This window comes from Manis pentadactyla, chromosome 7, assembly GCF_030020395.1.
Source record: "Manis pentadactyla isolate mManPen7 chromosome 7, mManPen7.hap1, whole genome shotgun sequence".
Lineage (NCBI taxonomy): Eukaryota > Metazoa > Chordata > Mammalia > Pholidota > Manidae > Manis > Manis pentadactyla.
This window is the reverse complement of record NC_080025.1, coordinates 23,914,605-23,941,507: the sequence shown is the minus strand read 5'-3', so window position 1 is coordinate 23,941,507 and position 26,903 is coordinate 23,914,605. Positions and strand designations below refer to the sequence as shown.

Sequence of the window (26,903 nt, the reverse complement as noted above, 5' to 3'; positions counted from 1 at the left end):
ATAGCAAGAGACACTACAGGGTTGTCCCAATATTTGGGCTTTGAAATCAAAGAGAACTAGACCTCTGACTGTCTGAGGGACTTTGGGGAAGTTGCTTAAATGTAAGCCTCTATTCCCACACCTGTAAAATGGAAATGATAAAGCACCTAACTCAGGTGAAGAATAAAATAAGGGTGGCATATGGTATGTGCCTACAGCACAGAGCCTGGCATGTGGTCCTCAATACAGGGTAACTGACAATGATGTCATTAATGAGGATACTACTATCTTAGATCATGACACTGAATGAAATGAAACTGAAATACAATCCAGCATGTATCAGCCCCCATCTCTACTTGGATGCCTTTTCTCTCCAGCTTTGTTATCCTTTTTCTTGATCTATCATTACCATTACCCATCCAAAGCACCAATTCATGCTGCCTGTTATTTCAACGATTTAGTTGAAAATGACGATGTGAGTTCTCTGGTTATCAAGAAAGAGACACATTTTTCCAGGCCCATGTGCAGTGTTCACTGCCACATAATACTTTACTCCTTCTAAACATACTCAGGTCTGTAACAAAGGCATTTCTGATGTACATAGATGACAATGTTGAAAGGAGGAATTAAACTCACCACCCAACTCATATGTAATAGATGCACTGCAGTGACTGCTCCCGTCAAATGTCAGTGCTGTTACAGAGATCTGTCCTTCGGTTTCCCTGAAGTGCCTGTCAGACCTGCTCCTGAAGGTGATCTCGACCTGACACTGTGGAGCCAGCACAGGAATCGTGAGTCTGACAATTGCTGTGCACAGAAATCAAGGTTTAAACCAGCCCTTGTAACTAGTAAGGGCCAGTGCTGGCAGGCCGCAGAGGATGAGGAATAGAGAGCATGATTAATAAACACATCTACGGAGAGTCTGCTGGGAGCACTGGCACTAGATCTGTAAGCCAATACTGAACCCACAATTAATAGAACCATTCCATTTCAGTTAAACCACAGCCAAGAGAGGTTCAATTATATGGAAACCAAAATTCACCACAGCAGGGGGATCATCAGCTGTTGAGCTCTGAATGCTGGATGCTTTTCCGGAAGCTTAACTGATAGAAGCAAGTGAATCTTGAGTTACATGTGGATGTGAGCTGTGCCAGGGGTGGTGCGCCTATAATCTGTGCTGTGGAAGTCATTGCAATCTAAGTAAACCAAAGCTCTGGGAGTTTCCATAAGTCACTCTTTCACTTGTGCTTACTATGCTGAATGTATGGTGGGTGGATCCACAGGAAGATCACAGCTCCTTAAGATTTTACAGAGGGGAGAAGCTGGAGAGCTGTGCAGCTCAACGCAAGAGGCCATCTGGGATTCTTTCAGCAGCCACCAATTTTGGAACTGAAGCTAAGGTGCACTAAGATCAGCTGGCTATTCCTCAACAGACCTGTAGGCAGACGATTATTCTGCAGGAACGCTACCCCATGAAGGAGAAATGAGCACGCACTATTTACCAGCAGTTACATGAAAAATCACCACCGTGCTGGTGGACCTTCCAGTTGCCCAGTTAACTAAAAGCAAAAGGCACTACAGAAGGTGGCATTTCTTCCTCAAATAGACTCTATATGCAGATAGCAGTTAGGATTTGGGAATCAGGGTGAGGAATTACTGGGAGAAGTTGTTATTATAGTGGCTGTGGTTGTTTGTTTCTGTTGTAATAAATTCCGCCTAAAACACAACGGCAGTCTGCATCTGCTAAGTGAATCAGGGTGGTGTGCGGTGTGCTCCTAGGAAACATTACAATCCGTGCTGTGTCAGCACGACTGGGATGGAGTTCTTGATTCATGCCCACGGAGCATCACTGCTGAATTACAGAACTGCAGCTCGTTATGTGGAGGCCTCCCGGACAGCTTTTACTTCTGCATAATTCAAGATATAAAGACTGTTTATTGCTGCTAAACTGTGTACGGAAGTGTAGGACAGAGAAATAGCTCTATGCCTTCATTATGTTAATTTAGAAATCATACATTTCCTTTTCTTCTGTGTTTTTCTTTATATTTTTACTATTGATTGATTGACTGCTAGCCTCCTGATTTTTCCTCCCAATCACCTTCCCTCTTGATCCATCTGCTCCTGGTCCCAATTTGAGAAACCTTAAGCACCATATGCAAATGCTGTATTTTTGAAAGGATATAGGATGTAATTTCCTGTTAGGAAAGAAAAAAGAAAAACTAGGGGAGATGAGGGAGGAGGATAAAGAGATTACTTGGTCAGAAGTGTTTCTGCAGCCCATCAAAGCCTGCAGCCCATCAAAGCATGCCCATCCCTGGCATGGAGCAACTCTCCCAAACCATCTTAAGAACCGAACAAATGTGGGTTCCAGTGCCACCAGACGATGGGTTTAATCGCAATCGGGAGCAGTAAGGCTGAGACCTGGAGCCACAGACACGACCAACCAACAATGAGGAGGAAGAGCAGCAGGCTTGCACACACGTGCACACACTCACAGATACTCATATATGCCATTGTCTCACTTTGATACTCTTAGCTGTATATGCATGAAACAAGATGCTGGACTACTTAAGGACAGCCACACTATCAGCGTTTGCTCAGGATGCAACAGCTTACACATAAAGAAGCATCACCAGATAGAGCTTAAGAGAACAGGCTCAGAGGCACGGCTGCCTGGGTTCAATTATTGGCTCAATCACTGACTGAACCTTCGAGTAAGTTGCTGAACTTTCTATGCCTCTGTTTCCTTATTAATAACACTGGATTATTATTAGCATGTACCTCAGACAGTTGTCAGGAGGATTCAGTCTATAGTGCCTGGTATAGTGTGTATGTGCAATAAATGTCAGCTATGTAGTAGTTTCTACATGAATATATATATGGAATAAATGGTTCTATAAAACAGTTCCTGCATAATGACTCCCAGAAAGAGAAATTAAGAAAACAATCTGATTTATAATTGAATCAAAAAGAACAAAATACCCAGGAATAAACTTAACCAAGGAGATGGAAGATCTGTGTATTGAAAACTCTAAGATACTGATGAAAGAAATTAAAGATGACAGAAGTAAATAGAAAGATGAACTGTGCTCATGGATTGGAAGAATTATTGTTAAAATGTCCAAATTATCCAAAGCAATCTACAGCTTCAATGCAAACTCTACCACATACCAATGGCATTTTCACACAAATAGGACAAATGCCTAAAATTTTTATGGGACCATTAAAGATTGTGAAGAGTCAAGAAATCTTGAGAAAAAAGAATAAAGCTAGAAGTATCATACTCCCCAATTTAAAACAAGTTACAAAGCTACAGTAGTCAAAACAGTATGGCAGAGCCACACAGCCTAGTGGAACAGAATAGAGTCCAGAAATAAACCCATGCTTATATGGTCAATTTGTCTTTGACAGGGGAGGAAAGAATATGCAATGAGCAAAAGACAGCCTCTTCAATAAATAGTGATGGGAAAACTGGACAGCCATATGCAAATGAATGACACTAGACCACTATCTTACACCATACACAGAAATAAAGTCTAAATGAATTAAAGACTTTGATGTACAACTAGAAAACATAAACCTCCTAGAAGAAAACATAGGCAGTAAGTCCTTGGACATCAGTCTGAGCAATATTTATTTGAATCTGTCTCCTCAGGCAAGGGCAACAAAAGCAAAGAATAAACACATGGACTACATTAAATTAAAAAGCTTTTGTACAGAGAACAAAACCATCAACAACTCAGAAAGGCAACCTCCTGAATGAGAGAAGATATTTGCAAATGATGTAACCAATCAGGGGTTCATATCCAAAATATGTAAAAAACTCATACAACTCAAATATTCAAAGAAAAAAATAAAAAAGTGGGCAGAGCACCTGAATAGACATTTCTCCAAAGAAGACATCAGTTGGCCGACATGAAAAAATACTCATCATTACTAATCATTAGAGAAATGCAAACTAAAACCACAATGAGATCTCACCTCACTCTTGTTGGAATTGGTATTATAAAAAAATTAAGGAATAACAAGTGTTGACAGGGATATGGAGAAAAGGGAACAGTACCCTCACGCACTGTTGGTAGGGACTGAAAATGGCACAGCCACTCTGGAAAACAGTATGGAGGCAACCCCACCAAAATTCAAAATTGAACCACCATATGATCCAGCAATTCTACTTCAGGTATTTATCCAAAGAAAATTAGACATTTTAAAAATGAGACAATAAAGAAAAATACATCAACCTCTATGTTTATCACCATATTACTTGAAATAGCCAAGATATGGAAGCAACCTAAGAGCCTACCAACAGATAAATGGATAAAGAAGATGTGGTGTATACAGGCAATGGAATATTACTAGTTATAAAAAGGAATGAAATCCTGCTGTTTGTGACAACATGGATGGACTCCAAAGGTATCACACTAAGTGAAACGCGTCAGACGGAGAAAGACAAATACCATACGATTTCACTTATATGTGGAATCTAAATAAAACAAAACAAAGAAACATAACTCACAGGTATAGAAAACAATCTGGTGCTTGCCACAGGGGAGGGGGATAGGGGATGGAAGGGGAAGGGGAGAAAGAGGCACAAACTTTCAGTCATAAAAGAGGGCACAGGAATATAATATACCAACCACATAGGGAATATAGGCAGTAATATGTAACAGCATTGAACACATCTGCTCGGGCAAGGGAAACAAAATAAAAAATGAACAAATGGGACTACATTATGCTAAAAAGCTTCTGTGCAGCAAAACACACCATCAGCGGAACAAAAAGGCATCCTACAGTATGGGAGAATATATTTGTAAAGGACATATCTGACAAAGGGTTAACATCCAAAATATATAAAGAACTCGCATGCCTCAACACCCAAAAAGCAAATAACCCTATTAAAAAATGGGCAGAGGATATGAACAGGCACTTCTCCAATGAAGAAATTCAGACGGCCAATAGGCACATGAAAAGATGCTCCACATCACTAATTATCAGGGAAATGCAAATCAAAACCACAATGAGATAGCACCTCACACCAGTTAGGATGGCCAACATAGAAAAAACTAGGAACAACAAATGCTGGCGAGGATGGAGAGAAAGGGGAACTAGTTCAACCATTGTGGAAAGCAGTATGCAGGTTCCTCAAAAAACTCAAAATAGAAATACCATTTGATCCAGGAATTCCACTCCTAGGAATTTACCCTAAGAATGCAGTTTCCCAGTTTCAAAAAGACATCTGCACCCCTATGTTTATCGCAGCGGTATTTACAATAGCCAAGCAATGGAAACAAACTAAGTGTCCATCAGTAGATGAATGGATAAAGAAGATGTGGTAATATACACAATGGAGTATTATTCAGCCATAAGAAGAAAACAAATCCTACCATTTGCAACGACATGGATGGAGTTAGAGGGTATTGTGCTCAGTGAAATAAGCCAGGTGGAGAAAGACAAGTACCAAATGATGTCACTCATCTGTGGAGCATAAGAAAAAAGCAAAAACTGAAGGAACAAAACAGCAGCAGACTCACAGAACCCAAGAATGAACTAACAGTTGCCAAAGGGAAAGGGACTGAGGGGGGAGAGTGGGAAGGGAGAGAAAAGGGGACTAAGGGGCATTAAGATTAGCACACATAATGTAGGGAAGGCAGTGTAGCACAGAGAAGACAAGTAGTAACTCTATAGCATCTTACTATGCTGATGGACAGTGACTGCAATGGGGTATGTGTTGGGGACTGGATTATGGGGGGAATCTAGTAACCACAATGTTGCTCATGTAATTGTATATTAATATACCAAAATAAAAAAAGATATGCAACAGCATTGTATGGGGACAGATGGTGGCTACATTTGTTGTGGTAATCACATCATAATATATAAATGGTTATTCACTATGTTGTACACCTAGAACTAATATAATGTTGTATGTCAACTACAATAAAGATAAATAAGGTTATTGCTGCATTTGCCTACCTATTAGTGGCAGTTTTGAGGATCAAAAAGTCAATATATATGAAAATATTTGTAAAATTTTAAGTGATAATTTAAATTTGAGTTTGTTATCATGTGCACCAGATAGCGACTGTGAAAATATTCATCCACAAGTCTAAAATGTGAACCAGATATCGACTATACATATCAACAGATACCAGGTGCATTTGTGTTTGCCTGGGGTGGCCAGGGCAGAAGTCAGACACTGGCTGGTTAAAACACATCCTTCAAGACTATGTGAACTGCAGAGAGATGGAGGAGGTCAAGGGCATTCCCAGTAGGGACGAAATGGGGAGGATGCAGAGATAGGATGTTAAATAATGTAGCGAAGTGCTTGGAAAGCATGAAGGCCGAGCGGTGCAGCTGACTTACTGGAGTGTAGGAAGGAAGGGAAGGGGAGGCAAGACCAGTAACAAAACCACCTTTGTGGTCCCATCACCCCTTGGCTTTGAAAACTGTATTCTATCTTCCCTGTTTCACAGTCTTCCAGGAGCACACAAGACGAAAAAAGAAAACACACATCTGAAGCCCAGAGCTTTAGATGACTTTCATCCTTTGCTTCCTCAGTAAGGAAACAGAGCTTTCCAGGTAAGGATGTGGAAAAGCTCAGCACATTAATAAGATTTATTTAAGGACCAGTACTAATTATGAGGGTATTTGGGCTGCAGACATTCACTTTTAATTAATTTTTTATTTTGGTATCAATATATGATTATATGAGCAACATTGTGATTATTAGATTCCCCCCATTATCAAGTCCCCCCCACATACCCCATTACAGTCACTGTCCATCAGCACAGTAAGATGCTATAGAGTCACTGCTTGTCTTCTCTGTGTTGTACTGCCTTCCCCATGACCCCTTCCCACATTATGTGTGCTAATCGTAATGCCCCTTATTCCCCTTCTCCCTCCATCCCCTCCCAGCCCCCACCCTCAGTCCCTTTCCCTTTGGCAACTGATTGCAGACATTCACTTTTTAAATAACTTATATTAACCTCATTTTCCCATCTCTCTTACGGTAGCAAATTTTTTTTGCGGGACTGTTTTTAGAGAAGTAATTTACTGGCACTTAATTACCAGTATTTAACCAATTCAACATTCTCTCTTTTAAGAGTCCATTAGGTTTCTATTACAATATTACACATGCAAATCAAATGTGGCTTTCTGCAAAGGTCCTCATTGTCAGTCTTCTCAAAGCAAAGTTTATCTGGACTATTAGACATTCTCTCTGCTTTGGCTGCACCAAATTAGATTAATTATTTATACCTGAGGTCCACTGCTCCAGAACTTGGGCACCTCACTTAATATTTCTCTAGTGAATTATTAAGAGTCTTATTTTTAAAATAAAAACCCTCATTTCATAGTCTGTTTGAGTGAGGTTAAACATAATAGTCTAGTGATGCTTGTATTAAACATTCAACATTACAATATTCCAGGTTTTATGCCAATGAACGCATTTGCAACAAATGAATCTTTCATGGCAAAGGCCCTCACAGGGCGAAGGGCAAAGTGTTTTGAGTTGAAACTCTCTGGCACCAGTCTGGGCACAAGTATACAAACAAGTCACAGATAGTATGCAAACTGTACTGTTTACACATCAGGAATATTTGGAGATAAGAAAGGGGCTTTAGTCTTAAGTCTCCCTCCTTATTTTGCAGTTAAAGAAAGAGAAGTTAACATCCTACAAATAGCCTATAACCCACAGTGATTTGCTTTGCTCCTATGACCACTTGCAGGCATTGGTCAAAGGCATCCTAGCAGTAATGAGACATGGCCGTGCTCAGTAATGCCCAGGGCTCCTGATCGCAGACGACAAACTCTGCTCTGGCTCGTTGACGCAGCAAAGGGCTTTATTAAGGAATGTGAATACCGGAGGGACGAAGAGCCAGGCCAGGTGGCCATGCAGGCAGAAACAATGGCCAATGCACGATAGGGAGAGGGATGGTGGCTTGGCAACACCCTCACAGTTCAAAAATCACAACACAGCTCACAACCCTGAGACTAGAGAGATGATCCCAGGTCTTCCTACATGCTTGCCGCCTCCACCACCACCCTCTCCAGAGAAGGAACTCCACACAAATGCCACACAGCTCACTTCTCCATCCCACCTTGCATGGGAACACCTGATTAGTGGAGCCTAACTACAAAGAAAACTAGGAAAGTCCACCTTTTGGCTTTTACCTTATCGGGGGGGAGGCTTAAAAAGAAATTCCACAAACATCAGAAGACATGTCAAATGGTCTACCAAATGGACCAAGAATAACAGAGATGCTCATCAACACTTTGATCTCCACACAGGCATCTGGAAGGAAAATGAACTCCTCACCCAAATCTCCCTGCCCCCAGTGATTTGGCTTCTAACACTTGCATGACTCTGATACACTTTATGAAACAGAAAACACGTTCTTTCACTCCATTCCTGGAACCTCCCCATGTTACACCAGCATTCCAGCCGAGTGGCCCCTCAATGGCAAAACGGTCTTGGTGCCCCTGCAGAAAGAAGTGGGCCTCTCCTTACCCACACTGTACCAGCTAAGGCCCTTGCTCGTCTTGAATTTTCTAATTCCTGCACCGTCTTGACTCCTTGGCGAGATAAAAACAAGGAGAGTGCTTGGCACACAGTGGCTCAGGGAGAGAATCTGTCACCTGCTTAGCTTTGGGGCCTTAATTCTCAAAGACATTGAATTATTTTGAGTAGGCTGTTTACCTTGATGTGAACAGAATTAGCCTTAGACACTAAGCCTTTATGGCGAGTTTTATTGTCCAAGGCAAATATAACCTGTTAAGATTTACAGGCTTTATTAACAGCAATAACCATTTTATAGCCAACATCAGTAAATCAGGGTTTATTGAGAACTCTACAATTTTAATCTGTGGAAAACCATTAAAATGTCGGATTTTCTTCGGACGTAATTTCCAACTTTTATGAAAGATAGATTTTCCATTTAATTGGGAGTATAACAAAGTGCAGTGCAGGATAATGAATTGTTTTGAAAAGAGCAAATTGGTTTTAGCTCAACAAGTGTCATACACTAAAGTTGCTATCTTTAGTAAGAACTGCCCCAAGGTTAAGGTTAAAAGTAACTGTAGTGACCCATATGTCATAATACATCCAACTATGGGATGAGCTCATGAGTTTAGGAAAGCTTATCATCCATTCACATTTCAGGGATTTTGGAAAACATGTGTGACCTACCATTTCATCAAACCAGTGTCTAAATGAGTCTGGTGATAATCTTTAAGTTCATATACCATTTTTTGCTAAGTGTTTTACTACTACTAATTTGATTGCTACGAGTCTTCAATGGGGTAAGTAAGGGAGACCAACATGGCTAGTCATCAGCTTCTGTCAGTAACCATTTGTTTCCTCTACAGGAAAGGTTACATGTCAGGAAAGCAGGCTGGGGTCTCTGTCCTGTGTGAGCTTGAAAGGCAGCCTGTTCAGAGGTCACAGGCCGGAGGTCAGAGCTCACGGGCAGCTGGGGTGAGAAGAGGTGGTCTCAGTAAACTCCTACTTCTTTATGGGGCTCGACATGCGTCAGATTCTTGCAAGAGTTTTGATTTTAATCTCGTTCCCCAACCTTGATGGAACCCTAACATCTTTCTCTGAGAACCAAAGATTCATGAAGCTTTAGAAAAGACAAGAGGAGGAGGAAGAGAAACCACAACAATCTCTAGTATTTATTGAGTATTAGAAATGGTGCTGAGCGTTTGGCATATTCTTGGGCTTTTATTTCTCTTCTTTGCCTCAGAGCACTTCTATAAGGCAAGTACTGTTCCCATTTTTGGGTGAGGGATCGGAGGTTCAGGCTGGCTGCTAACTTGCTACAGGGCACAGCGTTGGGAGGTACCCGTCAGGGTCTGACCCGGGGTCTGCTGAGCCCACAGCTCACCCCTCCCGCCACACTGTGCCACACTGACCAGCCTTGGTTCTGGTTCTCCCCTTTCCTACCGCACCGGTGCACACCGGGACAGAGAGCAGGCGTCAGCGAGCACTCCTAGGTATGCCTGCGCCCACGGCGACAGTCAGGGCCACGGCCACATTGTAGGAAAACTGTAAAGGAGGCAAGGATGACCCACCCTTCTCTCGCCTCCCCCTATACAGACCACTTTTTCTTCTCCTCCCCGTAACTTGAGACACCCAGCACCCTCCCACCCCCTAGGATAACACCAAACGCAGGCTCCTGGGCCTTGGGAGTGGGCTCCTGCCCCAGGTTCCATGTCCCCTCAGCTCCCAGAGCCGCTATTCTGTCGGGGCTCTGCTCTTAGTTTTATCACTAGATCACCTATTCAAACAAGGCAACGCAGAGTTCACAGCAAATTTATGATAAGCGAATTAACTAGAATAGACTTTAATCCAAAAATCTGTTTCTAAGGGTGGAACGTCGGGCAGTAGAGCGGAGAGATATGCCGCCACTGGCTGAGGGCTCCAGCTTCAGAAGTGCTTGGGAAGACTGACTAAACCCGGTAAACACAAACTGCCAGAGAAAGGAAACTGGCTTCCTGGGGATCTGAGAGGTCGGACAAGTTCCTCTAAGGTGAACATGAGAACCCCACTAGCCTTCTCCCATCTCAGAGCAGTCTTTTGCAAATCCAGTGAAGTAACACGGAGAAAAATTATTTAACCCAGTACTCGCTCATAGGGACCTTCCATAAATGGTAGTTTTCCCCGGTCTTGCAGATGGGTTAGTTGCCAAGAAAGTTCTATCTTGCAGAGAGAAGACAATCGTACAGGTCTTGTGGAAACAAGCTGTCCCAGTGTGCCTTTCAATGGGTCAAGTAGGAGACCTTCTATGCCCCCAGACAAAACCAGCTGATGAACTGGTGGTCCCGCTAGCTACAACCCCTCCCAGTGGTGACCCAGGGCCCCCCACAGGAGGTGGGCAGCGCAGAGGGAGGGACACAGCTGCTCAGGGAAGGCAACTCTGCCGAGTGACATCACACAGCCGAGCAGCGTCCAGGCACAGTTCCCAATTACCGCCCCACGGCAAGTCACTGACTGGAGGATCCTCACATGCCCTTGACGTCAGGAGGCCACAGATCCACTCTGAGATGGAGAGACCACATGACAGGCACAGGCAGACCACCAGCCCAGAAGGCCCAACTGCTACAGGCTATGGACACTTTCACGTTCCTGTCCTTTCCTTGGCCTCTCCTAGATTTCTTCTCTCATTCTGCCTTCCCTTCGACAAACACACAGACATTGGTGGTAAGAAGGACTCTGGCAACTACTGCAGGAACAGCAAGAGCTGTAAATAATGGTGCACAGACACAGGTAGCATCCACCTCGTCAGTACGTGGAATTCCAAAGAGACTCAAGTGTTTGGAACCGGGCTGCTTTCCCACATTAAGTTGATGCTAGGAAGGCTGGTTAGGGCCCCAAAAAAGCCCATTATCTACCCAGAAGCAGAAACACTCTCCACATCCATCTACAACACGAAATGTACAAAACAAAGCTTTTCCCCCCTCTCACCTCAGAATTTCTGTTTTCAACCATCCTACAGCCATAGCTGCTCCTGGGAATAGTCATCTATTTAATTTCAGCCAGCCTGGCTCTGAAATTCCTGCCTAGTAGCACGCATGATTACAATAATAGAGCGATATGACATCAAAGGGAGATCGACCATACTAAGTTCGTGTACTAAGTTCAATAGTGCCCCCCTTCCCAAATGTCACACAGAGACCTTTGTAAATTGGGGTTTTAAGAGATCCTTAGAGACTGTAGCAAACTGATAACCAAGTTAGACTCCCAGGGGCACGTGGAGGGTCCTAAATGAGACCAATTAACCCCACTGCTGGTCACCCTGCTCAGAAAACCAGGGCACACTCTGGAAGGAGTGAGAAGGCAGCAAAAGAAGATTAAATGTCCTTTTGTTTCACATTAAACAAAAATCTAAAAAGAAGTATTTTATTTTCTAATCATTTCATATCACGCATGGGATGGTCACTTTAATTTTCAAGTCCGTGTACTCCATTCCTATGACCCATCTGAGCTTTGAATGGGTCTGTCTAAATGCCTTTTGTCTTAATATCTAAGTGTGTGTGTGTCTCTGTTTCCCTTTATATCTCTACTCCTTTGTTTCCAATTACACAATCCCACAGCAATTTTAGCTACAATGTGAGGCAAATTGTATCTCCGGTGCTGTCTTCGTATCTCCACGTCTCAGGGAAGAAACCATAACTCTAAGGACAGCTTCCCAAACGGCAAGCCGCTGGACGATGCATGGCCCACCCCGGGCCTGGGTTATAACCTCACCATCCTACCAAGCATTTCTGGTATTTCTTAACTCTCCTTCTCAGAACTGCTAATAACTGTACTTAGCTTACGGGAACATCTTGTAACCACGACTGAAAGGTCTGGGCAGCCTGCCCTCTTACCGCAGTGTGTTATCAGTGACAATGACATTCTAATAATACAGTAGGAGTTCTAGAAAACATGCGAAGAGCAGCCATAATGACACTGGATTCCAGACACCTCACAGGGAAGGAGACCTGTGGCTTCAGCACGTTTTATATCCTGCATGCCAGCACAGTGCCTAAAACATAATAAATGCTCAAAGAATGTTCCAGAAGTGGGCAAATGAGTAAGGGCACACAGCAGTGAAAGCCAGCACCAAGGCCCCTTCCCTGGGCACGTTCTCAGAACACTTGGCCTGTGAGAGCTCAGACTGATCCATGGCCAGTGTGCATGTGGCAGTGCACAAGGTGACTGCTGGGGACGCAGGTGACACCTGCATGACTTGAGGTCACTGAGAGCAAGAACACAGACCGAATCCTACCCAGACTGCCTAGAGCCAGAGCAAAGGAGAGCCAGAAAGGAGATGGGGGACAATTTTCTCTTCCAACTTATTTCCTTCCCAATTTGATCATTGTCTTTAGCAATTGCGGCTTGAGAGCGCAGGCTCTTTACTTCGCTTATAACCACACAGGACTCCGGGCCCCCCCACGGGGGCAGGCCTGGCCCTCGAGTCAGCCTTACCTCAGCAGCGGGCACTCCCTCGGGCGGGCGGCAGTGCAGCACGATCATGCCTTCGATGGGAACCTCCCTCCCCTGGGGATCTTGTTCAAAGTTTTTCCGCAGATCTGCAAAGAAGTGTGAGATATATGAAACTTTGCTCCAGGGCCGTATTATTCACATTTACTCCAAATACAAGAAGCACGGAGCTTAATGTCACAACTAGATGCACACCAATAGTCACTTGTTTTGTGAGTTCTGGGATGAGAGAATGTTTTCCCAAATATTCACAAGCACGTTTGAAATAATAAACCTTGTCCAAACTATTCCTAACGTCTATATTGATATGAAGGATAAAAGATTACTGGGGAAACAGGAAAATAAGCTACTGCCCCCCTCCCCCCTCCCCCTCTCCCCCCGCCCCCCGCCAAAAGAACCAAACCCCTGTCATTTCATGAGTCTTTGCCAGCATTATCTGCTCAGCATCCGGACACACTTGGCCTAATAAATTGCCATCCACAGCTATTATGCAGCTGAGATGCACGTGGTTTTTTATTATTAACTAAAGAGTGCATTATTAATCCGTAACCTCTGCCATTCCCTTAACCCTCTAGGTGGCTCTAGAACATGATAAGAGAGTGACATTACCTATTAGTCTTTTATTTGAAAATGGGGAGAAGGGGCAACATTCAACCACAGCAAAATCTATACTCTATCCAAGCAAACATATAATTAAAAAATACAGTGCCCTGCAGTCTGAGAACAATGCTGGCTATCTGTGCAGAGCCCTTCACGGAAGGCTCACGGCACTTGGTAAATAAGCTGCACTGTTAACCTTTTACACATGGAAGGGGATGCTTGGAGAGGTTAATTGGCCTGCCTGTGGTCACAGAGCATTGCTGCCACTGATGGGGAAAAATCCACCATCCTGACATTCAGTGGCTGCCTGCTAACCAGCAAGGCTTTCTCAGGACAGAGGACACAGAGCAGTTCAGGAAGGACCAGCTTCATTTGCATGACGTGCCACTTGAGCATAAGCTTCATTATCAAAAGGGAGCTGGCCTTTGCTTCTTCCTGGGTGTTATAACGACACTTTGATAATGTTATAGCCTAAGCTTAATTTTTGCTGTCACTGGGAAGCCTGGGATCCTACAGCAAAGAGTTTTTTACAAGTCTTCCTCAATGTAAACGATTTCCCCCTCCCTCCCTGACAATCTATTTTTCTTCAATTGAGTATCTCAAATTACAGGCTTGTGGATTTATTGATTTAATTTTCTTTAGTGCTTACAATAACATGAAATATGTTCCCTGTAAAGAGCAGAGCCCAGAATCAGTTACATCTTTACAAATGGTATAAATACATTAAACTTGCTTTTAGCAAGTCAAAAACACTCCCATGAATAACAAGCACAGCAATCCATGGAGTCACTTTCTTCTGAATTTTACTCTTAATGTATTCCCTCCCAGAGGCAACCCATGTCTTTTGTCAGTTGTTGCTATATATTCAGAGATCTTCATCAATATATAGGAGGCAAAAGATCTTAAAAGGACTTGCATCACAGGCAGGTGGCAGGATCTATCCTCTCATTTCTCTGCTATCCCCCAAAGTGTGAAGCCAGCTTCCTTCTCATTGCGATTTGTAAATGACACAGAATTTCTGACTATGTGATGAAGGCCATGTACTGATGACAAAACCATGAGTGAAGGATCGTGAGGAATCCCCACAAGGAAAAATCTCATGTTTCCCACACAGTTTTGCCACATATTCTCTTTTGATCTCCTCTAAGAGAACTTTGGGTCAAAAATCTCTTTCCCATGTGACTTATTTATTCCTCCGAACTACACTGAAAATAGCCTATCACAGAGTGTGAATAACTCTAACACAAGACATCAGTTGGTTTTTGTGGCTGACTTTGTTTGGTGTGTCAGTCGTGTGTTTCTTCTCCTGATGCCTTTTTTTCCCGAAGAAAGTCTTGCTCGCTGTTGCTAAATGATGATTGTAGTTTTGATAACATCAGTTAATCTATATTCAACCAGATGAAGCACAGAAACTAGTAGTGGGGATTTCAATTTTATTTTCTGCTTCTCTTCCCTTTGCTTGCTTAATACAAATGGAAAAGGTAACAAAATGCATAAGTCATGGTTACCTCCACCCCCCCCTACATGATCTACATTGGTAGATGCAAAGACAACTAGAGGGAAGTCATTTTTCCTCCCCATACCCAACTGCTCAAAGAGATAGATTATTAAACATGTATATAAAAAAGGAAAACTCTGAATAGGATATAGAAAAGGATATTGTCTATAAACAAGGTCTTTGAGAAATTTCTATGGGATCTCATACAGCTAGGATCAGACTGAAGAAAGGACCCACGCATCCTTTTTCTCTTTCCAAGTGATATTTGGAGTCATTGGAAGAGTTCCACTAAGAAGCATTTTAACACCCCTCAATGTGGAAATACAAAGATTAAGTATTAAAAGCAATGAAGTAGGTGGTCAGGGAACTGGACTCCCAAGGAGGACTAACACACCATATTCCACCAACTACTGCATATACTAAAAATTATGGAAATAGATTCTTAGCCTGAGAGTTAAATATTTCCATCTCTACCTATGATCCCTACCATAGGGCACATAACCTAATTAGTTTCTGAATTGGCAAACTAAACATTGTATTACCTATGTTAGTTTCAAGGCTTAAAAGATCTTTATGGGAACCTATGCAATTTGAAATAGGGAAGACATCCCCAGCCATATAAAAAGAACTATACTACAAATGAAGGAAACAAACCATAGTACTTAAATTAAATGGCTTCCTCTAAGACAAGAAACAAGAGGCATTTTTTAAAATAACTTCTAATTTAAGTTCTTTAAAATCAAAAGGAAATAGCAACTGAGAATCTAGAGTAGGGAGTTATAAATAGTATAACATCTGAAATCAAGAAAACTGCCACTATGCAGAAAAAAAAAGAAAATTAATGCTGAATTAGAAATATATTTACCAAGGAGATGGTAAACAACATACTGAATAATGCAGAAAACTGAACTAGTGAAACAGAAGACAGGTTTATCAGTCAGAATCCAGGTAGGAACACAGAAAACACACCAGTCGTTTTGACAGAAAATATTAATGTAAAAATTGAAAGACTAAAAAGGTAAAAGGTAAACTGGTAGAAGCAGATCGTACCCTACGAATGGGGGAGAGGGGAACCAAGGGATGAGATGGGCATCATAGAGCTCTGAACCTTACAGACGGCTCAAATGCCCAAGGACAAGGCATTGGTGCTAGTATCTTAGAACTTGGAAAAGGGACCCAAGGAGTCAAGACCCAGACTTGTGAGAAGGACTGCCAAGCAGATGGCTGCTGGCATCTTGGAGGGGACTAAATGAAGCTGGTTCAGCAAGTATTTGAAAAACAAGCTGGCAGCAAGAAGTATCTGCCATTTCCAAGACAAAGGAACTCTGCTGGGTTGATGCCAAGAGGGATAGAAAAGGAAGAAGTGGACTCTCTTGTTCTTTCACTGTCCAGTTTCCTCTGGCACCCACTACTGGTAGAACCTTAAGAGAGCCAGGATCTGGCAAGGGAGTCCCAGACCCAGCTTCACAAATTATAGACCAGTGGTTTCAGAAATGGGGAGATGATAGCTTGTTAACCACAAAATACAGTCTAAGACATTGCCTCATGTAGAGCCCTATTGATTACTTCCTGTTTTTCTCACTAGATCATCAGCTTTATGAAGGTGGGCTTTATGTCTGAGATGTTCACCCTTAAATTGCCAGTGCCTATTGAACATCTGATACAGGATGTGTCCTCCTTAAATATATAATGAAAGAACACGCTAAGAGGAAAATTATAAACTGATAATGAACTTGTCAAAGGAGGAAGAAATAAATAAAAGGATGAGAAGGACACAATATTAAACACAACAGGAATTTTAGGAGGCAAAACACTGATAGGAAAATGAACAATAATTTAATAGTAACAACAATTCTGAGCTGAAAAAAGATTTGAGCTTGCAAAAGAGCTCACTGGACAAAAGGCAAGATGGTTTTTAAAAGGAAAAAAAAGATTGTAGATACATCACAGTTGAAAATTTGGATTTTTAGCAAAATTAAGAGAATTATGAAAATAGTAAGTTTCTTTGCAGTAAATAAACAGAAGAAGTAACTAGCAATTTCATGGATTGGAAAAAATAATATCGTTAAAATGTTCATATTAACCAAAGCCACCTATAGATTAAATACAACCCCTATCAAAATCCTAAAGTCATATTTCACAGAAATAGAAAAAAAAAATTCTAAAACTTGCATGGAACCAAAAAAGACCCTAAAGAGCCAAAGCAAACTTGAGAAAGAATAAGAAAGCTGGAATCATCACACTTCCTGGTTTCAGACTATACAACAAAGCTACAGTAAGCAAAACAGTATAGTATCAGCATAAAAAACAGACACACAAATCAGTGAAACCAAATCAAGAGCCCAGAAATGAACTTTCACATATATAGTTAACTAATATTTGACAAGGGAGTCACTTATTTGCTGGACGTTCATATGCAAAAGAATGAAATTGGACTTTCATCTCACACCACTCACAGAAACTAACTTGAAATGGATTAAAGACTAGATATAAGACCTGAAACTATAAAACTTGAAGGAAACTCTTCTAAGGTAAAAGGAAAAATGGAAAAAGCTCTTTGACATTGGTCTTGACAACAATTTTTTAATATGAGACCAAAAGCATAAGCAACAAAAGCAAAAACTAAGTAAGCAGAACCACCTCAAATTGAAAAGTTTCTGTGTGGTGAAAGAAACAATCAACAAAGTGTAAAGGCAACCTATGGAATGGCAGAAAATATTTGCAAGCCACATATCTGGTAAGGGGCTAATCTTCAAAATATAACTGATACAGCAACTCAGAAGAAGTAATGGAGATTCCTCAAAAAATTAAAAATAGAACTACAATATGATCTGGCAATCCCATTCCTGGGTCTGTCTCTGAAGGAAATAAAATCACTACCTTGAAGAGATATCTGCACTCCTTTATTCACTGCAGCATTATTCACAAAGACATGAGAACAACCCATGGATGAACAGATAAAGAAAACATGGTACATATACAAATGGAATATCATGCAGATTTATAAAAGGAACCAAATCCTGTCATTTGCTACAGTACAGGTGGACCCTGAGGGCATTATACTAAATAAAATACATCAGAGAAAGAAAAATGCCATATGATCTCACTTATATGTGGGATACAAAATAGCCAAGCTTTCAGAAACAAGGAGTGGACTGGTGGTTGTCAGGGGGCTGGAAAGTGACTGGGGTCCAAGGTTAAAACTTCCAGTTATCAGATGAGTAAGTTCTGGGGACCTAATATAAAGCATGGTGACTGTAGTTAACAATACTGATTGTATAGTGGAAAGTTACTAAGAGTAAATTTTATGTATGTTTTCACTAAAACAAAATGAAACCAGAAACACACAAAGCAATTATGTGAGGTGATGGAGGTGCTAAGTAACCTTACTGTGGTAATCATCTCACAATACAAACATATCAAATCCTCACACTGTACAACTCAACGCTTGTGACACAATGTCATTTATCAAATGTGTAACTCTCAATAAAGCTGGATAAACAAAAATTTAAAAAAAGAATTAAAGTGGAACAAAACCCAGGCTATGAGTACTAGTATTTTCTCCTTTATTAGCATACAGCAGAGTATAATTAATCAAATTCATGGTTTTGCTTTTGTTTTTGAGAAAAAAAAGCATGGGTACTAATTTTTTATTTCCCAATAATTATGGTTATTCATGAGCAAACTAACAACAATACAGTATCAGATATGACAGGCACAAAAATTGTCATCAGCCTCATACGTTTCCTGAAAACATGACGTTTTAAAATAACCTCACTCATGGAAGACACTCAGAGTAATGAATTATTTGGAGGTGTGGTTTTTTAAAAGTCTGACAGTTGGCAACAGAAGCTGCTTAAAATGTTAAGACCTAAATACTTCTTATAATGTAGCTAAAATATTCATGCAATTATCAAAAGACTCTGGAAAGAGACAAGCATAACATATCATCAACTTGCATGATAACTAACAGCAAAGATTTAAACTGCTGGCTCATATGTTCCAGAATTCCACGAGGTGGTATTGCACACCGCTGAGTAAGGAAGGGGTAGTTGCTGCTTGGATTCAGGGTCTGCTACTTCCTATATAGCACCTCGTATCTTTTTCTCTCTTTGCCTCAGTTTCTTCATCTGTAAAATGAGGATACTAATTTCTAGTACATATTGTTTTTGTGAGGATTAAATAAGAAGTAAAATCCTCATAAGAGCACTGGGGTGATTTATATGGCTTAATAAAGGTCACAAATATTACAAAGTCCTATTATAAAGCCATAAGGATGAACAGGGTTGTGGCTTGGTCATAACTCAGATATTCAAATTAGTTATAAGTTGCAGCATGTTTCAAAAACACTCACACAAGAAGAACAGTTTTATATGACAGAAGTGATATGTAAATTAAGTGGAAAAAGGCTTCAGATGCCCTTTTGGAGAACAACATACAGTTAAATCTATGTCTTACTTTATACCAAAATAAATCCCCTTTTAACAAAAATATCTTGTACACAAAACTATACCACAACTAAAATACTTACTGAATGTTAGCACAGGGAAGGCCTTTCTAAGTCTGAAATTGAAGGAAGATGATTGACACATACTGGTTTATCAAAATTAGAATTGTTTTTATCTGTAAAATTATGAGCAAAATATGTATTGGTAGAGGCTTAACAGCCTTAACATATAAAGGGCCCTTTTGAAGCAAAGTGAGAAGAATAATTACTCTAAAATAAAAATGGCAAAGAAACATTTACATAGAATTCACAGAAGAAGACAGTCAATGACTAATAAAGATACTTAGAAAGGCTGATATCACTAATTATTAAAGAAATGTCCATTTAAAAAGTACCAATATGTCTCTTTACTCTTCCAGTCTTTGTTTTAAATAATAATTTTAAATGTTGGGAAGAGTATGGAGAACTAGATAGTCTTCAACACTGCTACAAGCAAAAATGGGTTGACATAAAGAGCAAACTATAATATTTACTGAACTACAAAGTTCATTTATATTTTCATTATCAATGAATGAATAAACAGTATGTGGTATATCCATACTATGGAATATTATTTGTCAATATAAAGAAATGAGTACATTACATGCTACAACATGGACGAATCTTAAAACTATGCTAGGTCAAAGAAGCCAGACACAAAAGACTATGTGTTGTATGATTCCATTTATATGAAATATCCAGAATAGGTAAGTCCATAGAACCAGAAACTAGACTCATGATGGCATAGGGCTGCTGGGGATGGTGTGGGAAGGAGGTGGCACAACTCTGAGAACATTAGAAAAAAAACTGAATTGTACACTTTAAATAGGTAAATTAGTTGCAAGGTATTATAAATTCTATCTCAATAAAAATATTTTTTTGAAGTTCACTTGTATGATTCTGTAATTCCACTTCTAAAATTTTCTAAAAGAATGATTAGAGAGTTACATAGAAAAATATATGTTGCCCAAATTATCACTTAAAATGCTGAACAACTGCTGATACTCTAAATATTCAATGATATAGGTGCGGTTAACCTCTTTTCATACGTTCATATGATGGAATATTATGTAGACATTAAGAAAGCTCAACAAGAATTTAGAATTGCAAATAAATGAGGAAATTGCTAAATAAGATAAAATGGTATGTAGTGAATGATCTTTATCTTTTATATATTTTTAAAATATGTAAGAACTGGCCTCTTCCAATTCTATTTTTTTAGAATGATTCTACTTCCAAATGGAAGTAGGTATATCTGCACTCAAAGCTTCTCTTAATTTTCCTTCAGGTTTTTGGTAAATGTGCAACCATCTCCTTCATTCACTCCTGCTGCTGATTGTGGGCTAAACACTGTGCCAACATGTCTGAACTTGATATAGACCATTCTGACCCTCCCATAGCCCATGCTCTAGCAAGGAGGATGGACTTTACACTAGTAAGGAAGAGGGCAAGTCTGAGTGATGAGACAGAGAGAGAAAAGGTACCATAAAAATATATCACAGTAAGACCTCTCTTCATTTGCTGATTCCAGGAAAAGTTTCTCAGAGCAAGTTATAGGTAAGCAGAGACAGAACATCTCACAAACCAGCATAATATAAATTATACCTCATTTACTATTTCAGTCAGGTTCTTCCTGGGTTTAAACTCAACCCTTCCCCTCCACCCCAATACATGCTCACTTGATTCTTTCTTGCAAGTCTCTGCAAAATACTTGCCTGGCTACCTCTCTTTCCGTAAGTTATCACATCACATAAGGACACTCTTTTATTAGACTTGGTCTTCTATTCATATATATTGAGAGGGTGGAATATAAATAGATTTCCACCTTCTGATCTCACTTATAATTATGCTCACACAGTCATGAAGAAAAATCATACTTCTCATGTGGTTTTGTATAAGGGAATTGAACCAAACTGCATACATACATATCAATATTGAAGATTTTAAAATTTTAAAATAGCAACTGGTATGGATCACTATGTATGTTATAGGAAAAGCCCTCTAGATAAATCACTCAACATTTCAAAGCTTTGCTACTGGATGATTATGAGTATATTAATCTTCTTCATCTGTTTTTACACTTCCCTAAATTTCTGTGATGAACATGGGCTATTTTTATAGCCAGAAAAAAATTACGTCCAAAAAAAACCCCTCTTTCCTATGAGCTGTCAAGATTCTCTAAACTAGACCAAACTGAATCAAAAGCTAGGGAAGAAGGACATTTTGTTTCACTTCATTATATCATGTTTCACTCCTACCATATCTCTTAGAGAAAGGAGGAGGACTATATTTTGCAATCTTTAGTGATTCTAAAATATAGTCTTCCTTAATTTGTGCACACAAGGACAACATTTTTCAACTCTTCTGTTCGCTGCCTTGCCTTTAGTACCTGGAAGGGTGTATTTATTAAGTAGTCACTTAGTAAATATTTGTTGAATTAATGAATAAGTGAATGAGTTTCCATTTCAATGCATCTGATTATGATAAAGTGATAATATCCAACCAACTCTCCAACAGTTGACTAGGAAAAGCAAAAGCATGGATAGATGTATTACAATGATGTTAAAGTAACACGTACTCACGCTCATCTTCAGTGTGTGTGTGTATCTGAATGACACCAACAGACATTAGCACGGCCAGCTCGGAGCGGTACCCTGTCTGCGGTGTTCCTTGACCCCACCGCCCTGCCCTGTTCACTTCCACAGCAGAATGCCAACAAGGCCCCAGATAACTGCAAACAAACAAGCAGAAGTGAAGGGGAAGGGAAGGCCATGAAGCTGGGTGCTCAGCTAACCTGTAAATCATACCATCAGCAACAGGATCATCCGGAGTCAGCAGCTGCCAATACAGTGTCCATCTGGGGCTGGGCCATGGCCAGAGGCAGCCTCCCATTCCTCACCCCATGCCCTATTTGGCCTTTTCTCATTTTCCTCTCATGCTACGATGTTGGAAAAGTCATTGTAGCGCAAGAAAATCAATACAAATTCAATTCCAAATAATAGTTCTTTGCAGCTCAGCAACACTGGGGAGTTATCGGCTCATTCAATGTTCTGCCAGTTAATGCAATGAAGTAAAAATAATTTATTCATTCAAACCAAATCATCCAGTGAAAATTCAGAGTCATTTTTTTTTTAAATCATCATAGCCATAGTCATTTGTTAAGATGGCAAGAGGATGTCACAGTGTCCCATTAGTGTCCGGGTACGCTGGTACCCCATCAGCCTTGAAGCTTTCCCACCACAGTTGTCTGAAGGACCAACAAACCACATTTGTCATACATAAAAGGAGTTTGTAACTTAGCCAAATAGAGATCATTTGTTGTAATAAAAGGGCTGGTTTAAATGCACAACAGATGGATGCCAGAGAAATGAATGTCAAGGCCTGGTGCCCCCGTTTGGTTCTGCAATCCTCTGCCCCTAGATGGTTACGGCCTGAGAAGTCAGCTTCTAACTCTAGTTCCCAAAGGGAGCACATAAAAGGCTTCCTGTCAGGTCAGTTCTTTGCTTGGTGATGGTCTCCTTGTGTTTGGCAAATTGTATATGCTTCTCCAGGCAGCCTGGCTTCAACCCTCTGCCGTGCTTAGAACCTATGGATTCTGCAGGTTGCCTGCTGATGCACCCTGATGCCAGGCTGCTTCTCTCTGTCATTTCATGTCTTTGCTGTGCATCTTCTAGTTCCGATTTTACTGTGTCTCCTTGATGGACAACTGTCCCTAAAGCACAATTCCACATGTAGATTTCACTTTCTTAAGATTTATGAAGATTGTAGGCTTAATTCTTGCTGAGTAAATCTTGCAGTGATCACGGAGGGATTCCTCTGGCCATAGTTGCATGTTCCCCCGACCACCATGGTGCCAGGCAATAATTAAGCTCTGTTTACTGGGACAGCAAGGCGTTTGGCCGATGCTGGGGTCTGCCTGCCTTAGCTTCTCAAGGCTGCTCTCAGGGCCACCCAGTAACTTTGGGGCTTTGTGAGATCTGCTGTGCTCTGCAATTCCTCTGTTGTTAAACTGCAGGTATCAATAAATTGTTTTATATCTAGCACTGAATGTCATTATCCCTTTCACAACAAGCAGCATAGTTTGTCAGGCAACAGTGGTGTTGCTAAGGTGTATCCAGCAGCAGGGACACACCATGGTGGGTGCAAACAGCTGCAGTTTTACCAAATGCTTTGAGCGCTCACTTAACCTACCCTCTGTTGAGCTAGTCTCAGCTCAATACATTCCATTGTATTCAGTCTCTTCCACAAACCAGGCCTGAAGAAAGAACAAGGATCACACATGAGGAGGTCTTACACTGTAGCCTGGCCAAGTCAAGGGGATGGAGAGCTGGTGTGCTTCTACGAATTGGGTCATTTCCTAGTTCTTCAAGCACAGACGTTGCCTCTGTCCCCAGGGTCCTCCTAACCACTGTGCTCTTGCCCGATGCTGTCTTAATGGCCCTGCTTATCAATGGCCTGCTTATCTGCTGCTGCAATTACTCATGGCTTCTGATACCTGAGAGCCCCCTCTGTCTGCCGCTTTGTCTTTTCTTTTAGATCACCACTGCCAACTGCTGATGCTCCGTCAGGAACAAGTCATACTCAGAAGAGCACGAATCTATAAGCATATAGTCACTTTAATCCTCCTTGAGTGAGTCTTTCAAGCTGGTGTACTCCCACGCAGCCGACCTGCGCTGGGGGACGTTCTTGGTCCAAGGGACATGACAGTGGGCATCTGTGGTACACAGCACAGCCACCTCTGCTTAAGAAGCCACTCAGCACCACTTCCCTCAGTCAAGCAATACGGGTGGGACTCCATGAAGAGAACTGTGCCTGCAGAAGGACTTCTGAGGTTGACTTTTGTCTCCAAATTCCATAGAAGGCCCTTTCTGTATATTGACTGCATTGCTTTGGCTGTGTCAATATGTAGAGGACAGCTGCGGTTTGACCTACATAGCCGATCTCAACAACCTTCAGAAGGGACAAGGTAGTCAGCAAAAATATAGTAATTCTTGGCTCCCTTGTTTTTAAGGCATTAAACCAAATTAAAGCTAATAACTCCTATTTTGTATCTCTACATCATGTTCCACTAAACACTACAGCAACAAAATAAGTTCCACATTCCGAATGTCTGAGAGAAGTACTTGCTCTCCTTGCTGGGCTAATGGGAATAGTGAATCTTAGGTGAATGGCAGAAATAGCCACTGAACCAAAGTGCTCTTAATGGAGAAAAAAGAAGTGCAGTCCTAGGAACCACTGACTAGACGAGGCTGCTCAGGTCTCAAGAAGTGCATAGCAAGGGAACGCTGCTCAGCTTTCTACTGTCAGAATTCTCTGCCCGTGATGGTCACCTCCCCTACAGGTAGCGCCGGAGCTCACCCGGAGCTCAGCATCCTCAAGCGACAATGCGCGCTGCCCTCCGCAGCGGCTGGGACGGAGCTTGAAGAAGGGCACAGACGCGAGAATCACTCCTGACTTTGCTGGGCCTTGCCAGCCCGCCACAGGAAACCAGACGGATGGGAACCAGCAGTGCACTTAAAAAGAAATGACTGAAAAATAATCTGAAGCTTTCAACCCTCACCATCTCATTACAATTCAGTACTAGTACTGCCGAGAGATGGGGAGGAAAATAAAAGGAGAGGAGAAAGTCAGAAAGAAAACGCCAACCCAGCGGCAGGAAGAAATACATTTTTTTCTTCTAACCTGAATCATTAGCTCTTTGATTCTCTCCCCATTGCTGGTCTCCCTGAGGCCAGGAAGGTTGATTAGGACAGGATGTGGCCAGTGTCCTGAGCAGGTAAATGCTGAAATGCCCCACCGACCATCTGCAGCGTGGCCCCACACAGCAACCGAGTGGAGGGAAGGTAGACTGCACTTCGCCTCACTTTAAATCAGTCTTGCCTCAACAGGAAGGATCTGAGAGAGGTCACATAAGCCAGACGTCGTTGCCCTTTCTGGCAGCAAAATCCGTATTTAAGGTTAAACCTTATAAAGAGTTATATATATATATATAGGAGATATATAGGAGATAATGCAGATGAAATGAAAGCTGACAAGGGCAAGTCCATCGCTCAGAGGTCGGGGGGGATGCTTTCCAGGAAAAGGGAACGGTAAGGGCTCTGAAATAGGGACACTCGTGGCATTTAAGAAAAGAAGTCACAGTGGCTGGGACAGTGAGGTGGCACTGGTGTGGGAGGGAAAGTAAGAGACACTCGTTAATTCCCTGGGGGTCAGGATCGGAGAGTTTGGAAAGTCAGTGCAAGAAGTTAGCCACGGGGACTGGCAGGATCTGGTTTGTATTTAAAAAGAAAAAGAAGCATCCGGGCTGCTGTGTGCAGAACGGATTTTAAGATGGAAAGGTGGAAGCTGTAAGGATGCTATCACAGCAGAGAAGTAACAATCATCTGTACCAGATGGACAGAAGGGCAGGTTCAGGGACGTTCCGGACGTTGAGCTGGCAGGCTCACCACTGGGTGGGATGTGAACGAACCGGGAAAGACTGGGAACAGCCACAGGTTTGCAGCAGCGCTGAAGGAGGAAAATGCAAGCTTTGGCTTATATTATGTACAGGATGGCTCCTGGGTTCCCACGCGGACCTCCCAGGTAGCCTGGGAGAGGAGATGCAGGGTCAGGGCTGAGAGCGGCTGACACAGAGACAGCACCGAAAGCCACGGAATGAAAGACTTCACCCAGGGCGGGTCTGCGAATTCAGGAGAGGGGAGGAGAGGCTTCATGATGGAGACCTAAAGTACTCAGAGGTGGGAAGAGGAGGAAAATCTGCACAGGATAGTGAATCATGACAGTGAGGAGAAAAAGCAGAAGACAGCAGAATCACAGAGCATGCCTGGGCCCCCACCCCAGAGCTGTGACTCTGTAGGTCTCAGGACGCAGGAATCTTGGTTTTTAAGAGCTCCCCATGGGATGCTTATATGCATTAGCTCTTGGGAAACAGCAGCATAGAGTGCAAAGCTGATTCTGGTTGAGCCCAGAACTCAAACCCGGCTTTCTGACCTTTGTTTCTTCATTCTTTCTGCTGCTCTTAGTCCTTCTTGATAAGTTTTTGAAACGTCAACCCATTCATCTTTGTGGTTGTTTTAAACTCACCATCTATTCCTCAAATAGTTAACTCCAGCTCCTGTTCTAGTTTTTCTCTCTTTGGTCAAATTTTTAGAGAGGGTCATTCACACCCTCTCTGCTTTCTCATCTCTGGCTGATTCCTGGACGCACCATGATCTCCTGTCACCCTCTCTCAGTGCACTGCTCTGCCCAGGTCCATGGGAGCTTCCGTGTTATCAAATCACGCTGACCCTTCTCACTTCTGAAACTTTTGACCACAATGACGCTAGTGACCATTTGTTCCTTCAAAAGATCTCCAA

General features: G+C 41.7%; 1 protein-coding gene across 10 annotated transcripts in view; it reads right to left on the bottom strand.

The window, feature by feature from the left end:
* UNC5D (unc-5 netrin receptor D) overlaps positions 1 to 26,903 on the bottom strand; it is a 582,780-nt gene that overhangs the window by 209,991 nt on the left and 345,886 nt on the right. For all 10 annotated transcript variants that reach the window (XM_036894362.2, XM_036894357.2, XM_036894359.2 and 7 more), the window contains exon 4: positions 12,950 to 13,053. In XM_036894362.2, coding sequence (XP_036750257.1) covers positions 12,950 to 13,053 — 104 coding nt within the window. The remainder of the gene's footprint in view (positions 1 to 12,949; positions 13,054 to 26,903) is intronic.